The 12665-nt window shown below is 40.7% G+C and overlaps 1 protein-coding gene across 12 annotated transcripts in view; it reads left to right on the top strand.

Moving 5' to 3' along the window:
- LOC310901090 (uncharacterized protein) overlaps positions 1 to 12665 on the top strand; it is a gene marked incomplete at its 5' end in the record, with an annotated part of 65354 nt that overhangs the window by 15530 nt on the left and 37159 nt on the right. The window contains one exon of one of the 12 annotated variants that reach the window (XM_083840141.1): positions 1094 to 2504. The exons of the other annotated variants lie outside the window; for them this stretch is intronic. Coding sequence (XP_083696267.1) covers positions 1094 to 1172 — 79 coding nt within the window. The 3' untranslated portion in view covers positions 1173 to 2504. Of the gene's footprint in view, positions 1 to 1093; positions 2505 to 12665 lie in introns of those variants that run through there. 12 annotated transcript variants of the gene reach the window in all.

Raw genomic sequence — 12665 nt, forward strand, 5'->3', positions numbered from 1 at the left:
CTCAGCAGTCACTCAATAGCTATTATACAGCACTTGTTTTTCCAAGTGCCTAAACAGAAAAAGCAAACAAGTGTATTTGAATGGTAAAAAAAACAGACTTGGAACCTAAATCCTGAAATGTGTTAAAGAGCCTAATCCCCTCTGGTGCCTAAATGCTTATAAGCATGTGGATTAATGTGACTGGCTTTAGGTCCACTGTTATGAAACCACATGCTTTGTATATTTTTGTGTTAATATTAGTTTCCCTTGTCTTTGAAAGACAGAACTTCAACATCATGGCAGTTGGAGGGACCACACTTCTTTTTTTTCTAGTCACACACAGCTTTCCTTTTGTTTCTTGCATCTCCACAGGTAACCATTATTTTTCAAAAACAGTTGGTAATGGCAGTTTAAATCTGCTAGATAATACTTGTAATATCATTAGGTGTAGATTATGCAGCTTTAGTGACTTTCATATATTCATATGAAATACATAAATTCAGATACCCTAAGTATTTCCTCATCTGTTTCTATCAATAGGATTTATTTATTTGTGTCACAGTGTTTCTTTCTTGTTAATTGCTTCAAGTTATTTTATGTAATTAAAGACAGATGGTAAAGCAAAGTTCAGTATCTCATCCATTTGTTAATCAGTGGCTTATGCAGCACTATAAATGTAGCAGGGATGTTATGATTTTTGGGTTTTTGTGTGCTGTGCTTTAAATTAAATGCTGGGACCAATTCCTAGTTACTCTGAAGCCAATGACAAAAACTGCCATTGACCAGGATCTCACAGTGGGAGACCATGGATGGGGAGAGCTGCGAGCCAGCTCAGTGTGGTGTTTATGCTTTACAGAGGCACACAGCTCTCCCTCTCAGGCCCAGGTCTTGCCCAGACCTCCGCATCAATAGCTTCCACTGCATGTCCGTGGGAAATGAGTGGCCAGGTCAGGATGTTAACAAAGGTGTTTGTTCTCCTGTCTTTGTGGAAACCTAACTCTCATCTCGGAATTCTTTGGGTTTATTCTATTTTGGGGTGGGTTTTGTTGGTACTTTTTTTCCATATGCAAGGGAGCAAAACATCTGTTTTCATTAAGGACATCTTGTTCTTCAGATTAGAGAAAACCACCAAGAAAGGGAGAACAAACAAAAGTCTCCAGAGGAGAAGGAGGCCCACCACGTGCTCCCCCTGAGCAGCCATCTTCATCTGATTGAGTGCTGCCTGCAGCCACAGCCCGCGGGCAGCCCCCAAGCCACACCAGCTCCCTCCCTCCTGCACCACACACTTCACACCACTCCTAACTTACTCGTGGGCTTATTTTACCCAAGAAGAAAACATTAATGGCATCCTTGCCTGGTTTGCCCGTCTGCCCGCTTTTCCCACATAATGGGAGGAGTGAGAGACCATTCACATAGCCACATAGCCACCAGTGGCAGCAAAGTGTTACCGACCAACTTGCTTCTCAACTGTCTGCTCCCATCTTTCAGTCCAACAAGCAATTTTGCTTTATCTGTTTTGACTCAGTACTAGGCTGCTCCTATTGTTTCTCACATTCTTGCATTTCCACCAGAGTATGTGACTGACAGAAATGCAATGCCTCAATTAGCCTTACAAGAGGTGTGCTGGGAATTGCAAGTCGGCCTAAAGATTTATGTGTTGCACCAAATTATTGTAACTGACACACCACTTCCAGCAAGCCAGTTTGGAAATATCAGAATCTCCCCCAGCCCCTCTCCTCCCCCCTTTCTTGAGAAGGCCAAATTAGAGAGAGCAAGGATTTCTCATTGCTACCATGAGTCATGCTCATACTGAGCACATGGCTGGTGAGGTCAGCGACAAGGGTTACTGGACTTGGGCTATAGAAAAAATGGATTCTGCTAAATGACAGAGCAGTTAGAGCAACATGAATAAAGGGGAAGAATGCAGAAGCCACTGAGGTCCCTAAACCACAGGCGGAAGGGAAGCGGAGAGAGATTCATGCTTCTTGGAAGAATGAGCAGACAGGTGGCATGGGACACTTTGTTCTTTTATTCACATAACCTTCTGGCCCCTACCATCAGTTGTGTGTCCGCCCCCCCCGTCCCTCCCCCATTCACACACCCCCAGCCATAAATGTTCACAAAAACAACAAATTCACCTACTTCACTTAGCCTAGGAAGGGATTTTTGAACACATTAGCACTACTCATCCTCAGGAACATGCACTGAGGCATATTTGAAAATAAAAGGGCAATTCCTGCCAAGTAGGTGTCATGCATAATCCCTACTCAAAATGCAGATATTCAACTTTAAGCACACACTTAAGTCCTGTGGTGGCTTAAGTTCTGGGCTGCTGCAAGGAAAGTTAACATCCCAGCCCGACCCAGTACAAGTCCCAAGAAAGACAATATAATTTAAGCAAACTGTAATGTCACAACCAACAAAGGATTACCCACACCAGCAATCAAACAGTGTATTGTAGGATGGTACTTGGATTGCTGAGTCTATTACAACAGGTGCTTTTTTTTTTTTTTTTTTTCATGTGTGTTCCTGTAAATCAAGCTTCTTCCTTCAGGAAACCAGCAGTATTTGGCACCTATTGTAAGAGATGACAATTGAAATTTCCAAACTGCTTTAACCACAAAGAAAAAAATCTTCTGATGTTGTTGTTGAAATACAACTTTCAGTTTTAAAGGTTGATTGTCCTTTTTTTATTATTATTATTGTTAAATGCTAAAGCAGCAAGCAGAGACACTTTACAGTCTATTGCACCGGGCTCTTTTTCAGTAGTTTGGCTCCTGCCAACAGCAGGTTCAGAACTGCCAATTCTAATTAAAAACTTAATTTTAAAGATACATTCAACAGTTTATTCATGGCAGTAAGTCCTTCCCACCCTCAGAAATTTAAATTGTTAGATTGAGCAAATGGATACAGTTCCTTTTCTAATGATTCCCAACTAATGACTTTAGCTAATTGTTTCGGCAATTCACGATTGATCTCCTATGCCTATTGAAATCATTTTCTTCTTTTAGACCAGTCACCTAGAGTGGACTCCCTGAGTTGTGTCTGTTTCTTTGCTTGGGTTTTATTGCATTTTATTTTCCTTTGTAATTTTGTATTCCATCAGTTTAAAAATAGCAAAGATTATTCCCCCCCTCAGAAGTGACAAATCCTTTTAGTACTCCCAGTTGTAACAGACAAAAAGTTGTCATCATAAACTCTGTATAAGTACCATTGTGAAATCTATGATTTATAAACATACACTATTGCAAAAACTATTTTGATAACCCATGACTCTCCCTGCTGTGGTCAGCTCTAAGCCTAAGAAATAAAGGATGAGTGAAACAGTTTTCTGCCTTCTAGATTCAGTGTGAAAATACCAGCTTCAACAGCAAAGTTCTTTCTGAGCATCAGCTCTAGAAATGGCAGACGTATGGATGTCTAGATTTTGCTTTGGGTTATTTCTAGGCCACTAAGGCACACACACTGAATGGAATTTCAAAGGAGCAGAATGCATCCTAACCTTTGGATTCACTGTGTGCTTACGATTATTAATAAAAAACAAAAACAAAAAAACAAAACAAAAAAAAAACCAGCATGCTGAGTATGTATTTGCATCATAGAAGGAGAGTAATGGCTACTATTATAATATGACTGTATACACTTGTTATCTTCCATCCTTTATAAGCTTTTCAGATTGAAAAAAAAAATAGATTGGGTGTTCTATTAAGCGAACATAAGAGAACATATCTTTATTATTTGGTTATTTGAGTTTAAAGAAATAATTTTACTTGTCTTCCTCAGTATGATAATCATTAGCTATTAGTAGGGCCAGTTACAAGCAGTAAGTCTTCTGAATAACTCTTATACCAAAAAAAAAAAAACATTACAATTCATTAAATTCATTAAAGCTCTACCTGCATTCTCACATTGCTATAAATACACCCCTGTCACTTGGTAAAGTCTGATGTTTGCATTTACCAACGGGTTTTAAAGCATGACATAGGCTAGGATGTCCTAAAGAGTTTCTGACTAGAGACAGCATCTTAATAAATGTTGTCATTGAGACTCAGCCCTGCTTTCTGATTACACGGTCCACCTCTTGGTTTTGGTGGCTGAATAACAGCCCTGAGGCAAGTACAACTGTTAACATTTAAAAGTGCTAGCTTGAAAATATTGAATGCATTTTTAGCTACTTGTAACACCGTTAAGCTGTTGGAGAAGAAAAGAAAAGAAAAAAAGTTGATCCTATCTGCCCAGCCAGTTCCTCCACAGACCTCCAGCAGACACTCCCCAGGTCTTTGGTGGTCTACAGACCACAGTTTGAAATCCACTGGACTACAGAAATGTTGTAACACTTAAAGCATCTCAAAGTTCTCCACACCTGTATTCTTTTTTACAGAAGGAGACAGATCAGGCTTCAGTCGCAAGATAATAAAGAGGTATAATTTTAACCCAGAGACATTTAACTAAACCACCAATATATTCTCTTAATTCAAAGCAGGAATAAGGGGAACATCTCCAAATCCAAAGAATGTATTATATCATCAACTCCTTGTTTTTAAGTGGTTCCAAATCATCACAAAGATTGTGTAAGAGCAGCTGATTCCCAATATAGATATCCTTTTCTTGGGCACTAAGTCATGCCAAGACCCTGGCTGAAATTTTACAAGGAGCGTCTCTGATTGTACTTTAAATAATGGTTATTAGTCATAAGGATTGGCTACCTTTCTTTTCTTTGAAAAGCTGCTATAAATATACCATCATTTATTCATTTCTGGAATCATCACATCCTCCTCCAAAAGAGTTATGTTAAATTTCCAAAATCTAACAGCATACGTTGTGGGGCATGTGTTTAGACATACAAGTTTAAGCTCTGAAGTATACGTAGATCATGTTCACCTAGAAGTAAGCATGTGAGTCTTTTCTGCAAGTTCCTGAAGGTGGAGTTTCCTCTTCATTAATTTAAAACAACTTCAACCTTGAATAAATACAATCTGATAATTACTTTTAGTATTGCACTGGTGTACTAGTTCTGAGGTCCAGTCATTAACTAGGACTCCAAGTTAGTAAGAGCTGTATGGACTCTGGGAAAGAAAATATTCGCTAACCTAAGTGTTTGTAATGTAAACTCTTAATTTAAAATTCATTAATTTTACACATCACCTTACATAACAATCACAATGCCATAAAAGAGTGAACACATGCTTGTAATTAAAGCCATGGCAGTCTCATCCCATTGTATGAAAAATAGCTCTATCATAATGGTCCTGAGTTCATGCCAGAATAGCAGCTAATCATGGGAGAGAGATGATCTAACACTTACAGAACATGAAAATAGAAATGCAACGTTCTGGTTCCAGCCTATTTTCTCTAGACTTGCTGGGTGATCTTGTGCGTGCTACTTAAGCCTTCAGTCCCTCAATTTACCCATCTGCAGAACAGCAATAACAGTATTTATCTGAGTCAGAAAAGTTTTGTAAGAATAAATCCATAAATCACTGTCTCTTACGTACTCATAACAAGCTTTCTATGTAGCACTCGTCATAGATACTCTTAAGAAGCACACATGGACTACTGATTTTAGCCCCATAATACTTCTGAAAAGTAGAGTTCTGAGAATATGTTGGCGGAATAAAAAGAACTATCATGGTCAAATCATTTCTATTCCTCTGCTATTTGTATTTCACCTCTGATAAGCAATAAGGATAAAGTTAATCAAGGGCATTTTGTAATTTCTTGCATTATAACAGTTTAGCAAATATATATTCAGAAAGTTAGACCAAGTTTTTCTACATAGAAATTGTAGAGCAATTCCTTTGATTCTTTATCTACATATTGTTTTCATAAGAGACAACAAATTATTTGTAAATGAACAGGGTCACAATAATATCTTAGAAGATATTCTGTTAAATGTTACTGTGGATGATTTTTCATCTGAAAAGAATGCATAAATACTGCTCAGTAGCCATAGTGTCACTATGTGCTTGTACCTAGCAGGAAATGCTGGTGCCAGATCACCAAGGTCAGTTGTCCCATTCACTGACAAAATCATTCATGATATGAGAATGAATGAAGTGTCTTGAAAGTCTCTGAATCTCTGAGCAAGTTTCACAGTTCAGGATAGAGCCAGTCTATCAGTGGCATACTTTCAACATGTAATCATCTGTAAAGTCACGTCCTAACAGAGATAATGAGGTCCCATTCATTATTTGCCAAAGAAGTGCAGCAGTTTAAGTCTTGTTTCCCTTACTCTCCTCTGCTGGAAAATTAAGTGCTTGAAACTTGGACCTGATCCTACCTTCACTGAAGTCAATAACAAGACACCACCTGATTTCAGGGGAGCAGCAGCAGACTTCTTGTGACACAGAGATCGTATTAAATTCACTTATCCTTCCTTCACAGAGTGGAAAGCAGGTCATGGGTCTGGTGTTTGCAGCAATAATGAGGAGGCTTTAGAAACTAAATGGGATGTAGCTGATGACTTTAGCACAAATTGAACTGAAGTACTAATGACTTACCAAGCATTATTCTTATCTGTTGCACAACCAGCACTTGATGATGTCCAGAAATAGTGTAACATCATACTTCGGTAAAACCCTCAAGGGTTCACTCACACCGATATAAATCAGGCAGCAACTTCACCAAAGTAATTGAATTACATAAGACTAAAATTAGTGAGGGGAGAATTAGGCCTAAAGGATCTCTCCGAGCAGTGAAAGGGAAGAAGGTGTCACCTCCTGCCGGCCCCGTCCATCCAAGAGGAGGGCAGCCCCAACCACCTGTGCTTGCAGAGAGCTTGGCCCCGGTCTGTGTTCTGTCACACAACACGTGGCAGCTTTGCGCTGGCCAAAAAAGCTGGCACTGGGTTCAGAGACAACCTGAGAAGGTGGGGCAGTCCCAAGGGAAGCTGCAATGAATATCAGGTCCTTGAATTTTACTGCAATGCCAATTCATGTCGGTCAGTCCCAGGCCAAGGTACAGGGCTGCTTTGAGCCAGTTTGCCTCAACAGGTTGCTGACACGCAGGTTGCTGTGGATATCCTAGAGATACTGTCTCTTTTTGACACTTCTCCTATCTCACTGACAAACACAGCTGCCCTCAGCAGAGGGGCATTGGCTGCTTCTAGCATCAGACCCTAATTGCCTGTATTTAGTGCAGGGTATTGAGATTGGTTTTCCTTCAGCGTGTTAACACGCTACTGATATACGTTATTTAATCTTTGATGAAAACACAATTTTCTCGGTCAAGTACTAGCTCTACTCCTTCTTAGGCATGTCACATTCCCCACTATGACCCTCGGTGTGCAGCAGACACACTGCCCCACCATACCCTCCCCAATTCCCACTGAGCTCCTGCCCCCTTGCAAGGTCCCTCGCAGCAGCATCGCGGTGTGGCAGCACTGGGACAGCCAGCAAGGCTGCAGGGTCCCCACCAGTACAACGTCTGGCTGAGTCAGGGAGAGCTGGTCTAGTACCAGGAACTAAAAACTGATCATCGAGCAACTGATGCCAACAGAGCTATATCCTCATCAATGAGTGCTTCTATCTTCTGAGCCCAGAGAGACTCAAAGTGTCATCATCCAGCCCTTTTATACCTTTTTACAAGAACCCAGTATCTTGTTCTATTGAGAGAGCCACAGTATTTCAAAGCAAGTAGCATGTTCAGCAAAGACCCTTGACTCATTCACGCTTTTATACATTGCAAATGCTGGTACTTCTATAGCTGTGGGCATCCTTTTTTATGAACTAAAAGCTGAAATTAAAGATGAACTGTTCCTGTGGAAAAAAAATAGCATTCATTGTAATAAACAACTCTGGTTTGTCATTCTAGGGGGTCTTTTACATTGTGAATAAACTGTTCTCCAGTGTTATATCTTTAAGAAGTATTTCAGCTGTTTTATAACTATCTGCAAATCAGCATCTTACATGGTTCAGAACAATTAACTAAATTGGAGATTTAAACTAAATCAATGCTCAGCAGAGCTGCAGCCTTATTTTAAATGCTGAACCACACTACAAAAAAAGCTTTATTAGAAAGTAAAGAGAGTGCTATTTTTTCAGCTAGAACATGCGTGTGCATATAAAGGCAAAATATTATTCACAGCAAATGTTGCAGATGAAATACTAGATTACGAACACTAAAGTTCTCTTATATTCATTTAGATTAGGGACAATAAATTTTGCATTTTTCTGAAATACCTTACACCTGAGAAGCTTTAAATAAATTGCAATAATTAAGTCATCACTGTGATATATGTCTCCACTTACAGATGGGTAAACTGAGACTGAAAGTGGTTATTTGTGCCAATTTGTGCCTTACCCAATCAATCAAAGAACAAAACAGCACAGAACTTATGATGTCCTGGCTTCCACTTCACTGGTCAAACTTTTACCAGATCATTCTCATGCCAAGAGGACCTCATGCTAACAACCTCATTGTATTTGAGAGTAGGTCCGAGAGCTTTCGACTCCATTATTGCAGTAACACTTCATCACTTGTATTCCTGCCCATTAGTTTAGCATATACAAATATTTTTACAGCCAAATAAAATAAATTCAGGAATTCACGTATTTTTATTAATCATATTGTTTTCCAAGCACCTCAATTAAAATACCACTGGACGTCTTTCTCTCATTTGTCAAAAGTCCCAGTAAGCTTATTTCCCTTTTATGTGGTACTGAATTATTTACTCTTCATTTTCTACACAAAACAAGCCTTGACTAGTAACTAGATGGCAGACATGACATGTCCAAAGCCCAGAAACCTGTTCATTTGACTTCATTGGTCTGTTGGGGGTTTGGCTTTTTTCCTGATCTTGCATATGCTATCTCCGTCTTTCTCCAAATGCATCAGCCAGCCTGCCTGAGCTAGTCACAGGCAGGATTAGTAAAATTAGGCATCCACAGATGTTAGGCTACCAAAAATGAATACCAATGATGTGGAAGTATTTCAGAAGCTTTCATTATGGGGGGAGGGGGGGGAATACAGCATTTAGCCAGGTGGAGAGCCTTCTGCTGCACCTCCAGTGCCTTGTAAGACCCTGCTCTTTCCTCAGAGCAGCTGGGGCAGTCTCTGAGCCAGGATCCAGGCCAAAGCTTAGCTGGGAGGTGGCAGGATATCAGCAGAGGCCAGGTGTTGGGCTACTCCTGCACAATAACTTATCTGCATGAAAAGAAATTGCAGGCTTTATAGGAATTAGCAGCAGTGTGGCTAATGAGGATAGAGCAGCCTGATCTGTGGAAGTGTTGAGCAACCACAACTCCCATTTACTTCAGCACTTTTTCAGATCAGACCCTCAGGGTTATTTGCTTCTTGGAATAAGCCAGTTGTGGTCTACATCAGCCTTTCCTCTTGGCAGTAAGGGCCCAAGCCAATCCTTGCTGGCTTTGACCAGCCATAATCAGCACGGCTCCCAATCACAGACGGTCATGCAGTTATTTTTAGTGTATCAAATACACCTAGAGAATAAAGGCACAGTTTTTGCAGTGATTGAAATGCCTCTTTCCTCTTGTTTAATGCATTTCTCTCTCCAGGCTTAGTAGACTGTTGTTGTTGTTGACAAACTACAACTCCCACTTGTCACTGGGCAGTCTATGCTTCAGAGAAAAGAGCCAGCCAGATGATAAAAGCTGTAGAGGAATTGTTTATTTTATCACTTCGTTTATCTTTTCAGTCTTATTGTTCTGTCAAGTAATCGAGAGATGAAGGGCTACATCCCAATTACACTTTGATTTGATTCAGACAGCCTAAGAAAGATGGGAAAGATGGGTGGCTGCCATGTACTACGCCCATTCCCACTGCTGTCCTTAAGAAGGACATTTGTTCATTTCTTCTCATTTCTGGCTACACACTAGGAAGGGCCAATGAATTGAAATTTTCTGCAAGGTGATCTGAGTTATTTTCTCTTTTGCATCAGTAGGAAAGAAGAGTAACCAAACAGAACAATATAGGGTTATTTTCCTCTGATTTACAAAATATTTTTTTCCCCCGCAAACTTTCCTACTGCCCTACATCATGCCATTGATTTATTTATTTTCATGAGTGGAAAGCTCATCCTCTAGCAGCCTGATTCACTGAGATATGTGCCATCCCATTTGTGTGTTCTTCCAAAGAGTTCATCTGATAGGTTTACATAAGGTGAGAAAATAACCTGACAGATGGATTGATTTTCCAAAATCTTTTGAGTTTTCTACAAAATTTTCCTGAGTCTCATTGACATGAGTTTAAATTTCCCTGAAAAAGTGAAACAGAGGGATCTACCCAACCAAATCCAATTGCTTCCCAACTAGGTTCCCCACCTGTGTGCAAATCCCTCCTTTGTCTGACTTAGTATATAGATATAGGCACGGGGCTCCCACATGACTACTTCAGTTGCTGGCTGTTTTGCAGTTTCTCTGCCCCTCTCCAGACCTCTTTCCCCATTTTCTGCCAACCTGTACTCTCTCCCCTCTCTCATCTGCTCCCCTGGTATAGCTCTAAAAATGTACTCAAACAATCCTGACCAGCTCTATGGACCTGTGCAGTGATGAGGAAAATCTGGCTATCAGAGGACTATTTGTCACAGGCATTGAACTCAGCTCAGAGTCACATTAGTTCCTCATAATGAGCTTCAAGGGTATTTGGGATGGGCTGACAACCTATCTCAACCAAAGTTAACTCCCATTCACTGGGAGTATGAGGAGGTGGTGCCAGTAACATTGCAGGGTTCACAAATACAACACAACTTGTCATAACAAGTTGCTCTGGCAATATCTGTTAGCAGCCCACAGAACTATGTAACACTTAAGCCAGATATAGCCATAATATATTTTTCTGCACTGAACTGTAGCTATTTGTACCTTTCGTAGACAGCAACATATATTATTTGCTGCTGGCCTCAGAAAACCCCACCATTTCTTTCAGAGAACATTTGCATTTCTCTGGCATTAGTCTACAATGCCATGCCAGGTACATCTCAGGAACAGCCTTTTTTGGAGATGTCAGTCTCAGAATTGCATCAAATTCCTTCAGACACTTTTGTCGAAGCTCAGCCAGTGTCAGAGTCTGGTTCCAGAGATCACTGCTTCTAAATCAATGGAGCTAATTTCTTACGTGATCTCCCCCCAGTTTCACCATTGCTCCAAATCCTTAACAGCATTGCGTCCGGGTTCATATACTCTATACAGCATTGGGGAAGCAGGCCTAGCACCACCAGGCAAGACAAGATAAATATAATTTTGACTTCTGAGCTCATCAGTATAACCATTTCAGTGTCTTACTGCCACTGATGTACTTGCACTGATCAACCAAGTCTCATGTAAGCAGTGAGGTAATGTCAGCATGACTATTCTACCACAAATGTAGTCTATAAAGAGGGGTAGATGATAGGGAAGGAGATGAATTATCTCATGTGCTCCATCAACAACCTGTCGCAAGTCACAATTCTTTTATGCTTTTAGCTTTCTGCAACAGTGCTGGATGAAAGGTGAGCACAAAGAGAACTTCCGCAGTAAACATGACATGCAAATATCTCTTTTGGGATATGGGAGCCCTTTTGGGTGTCTATTGAGATGAAAAAGTCAAAGGAGGTTAATGCATGCCACAGCTATGCCATACCCTTACTCTGGCTTTAGTAAGCCTGGTGGGTTTTTCCACTGAAAGAGCAAGGGATTTTCCTATCAGAAGGCAATCGATATCAGCAGATCTCCCAGCTTATCTAGACTTTGCATCTCTTCCAATTTAAATGCTACATCAGTAGTTATTAAGCCTGCATTGCAAAGAAATAAAACTAGGGAAGACATTCTGGAGGGTGCTCTGGATTCTATTAAAGGATTAAATTTCTCACTATATTACACTTTTTCCATATGGCTGAAATCTGGAGCTGCATAATACGGTGAATTCGCTCATATACTGCTAGTGGTATAATCCCAGATGGTGACAAATGACCCCGTTCCAAAAGCAATGTATAGATATTTAAGACACCGAAGCTCAGCCATGCTCTTGGGATATTCCCCCCAAACAATGAATGACTGGCAGATAACATAATGTTTAACTTCTGCCTTCACTTTTGTACATGTTTCATGGCTAACGCTGCAGAGTTACTCATTTGTTAAGTACTCGGCCTTATAATAGCGTACAGATGACACGAGATATTCCCTTAGCCGCCACCAAATGATCTCCTTTGGTCCACAGAGGTCAGCTGTGGTGCATACAGTGTGTCGCTATCTGTGTGTAAGGATATGCTCTGGCACGCTAGAAGTGAGCTGATAACATCTTACCCCTGCTTGGGCCCTTCAGCTGCCTCTTGGGGAAGCGGGAAAGGCTGCCAAGCTCAAGATGTGCTGCATCCTGCAATTTGGCTTTACCGAGAAGTACAACCCCTCCCCCAAACTCACCCACGCAATTCTTTACCCCAAGAAGAGGTCATCACACAAGATGTAGATAGGAGGGAAAGAGACTGCACACTTGACTCTAACTGCAAAAGAGAAAAGTCTAGAGCCCTCTTGAGATGTTGTGTAAAGAGAAAGCAATCTGGGCTGTCTCCATTTTTACAGAAAGACCTCTGTGCTCTTGTGGACTTCGTGGCCTGCCAGATGGAGACAGCTCCAAGTAACACTGAGCTTTTTGCTGCAGAAAACCAAGGAGAACTATAACCCCAAGTACTGCAGGTGTAGGAGGGAATGCTTGCTCAGATGATGATTCATGTCAGCATCTGAATAAATAAG

This window comes from Anser anser (assembly GCF_964211835.1).
Source record: "Anser anser genome assembly, chromosome: 5".
Lineage (NCBI taxonomy): Eukaryota > Metazoa > Chordata > Aves > Anseriformes > Anatidae > Anser > Anser anser.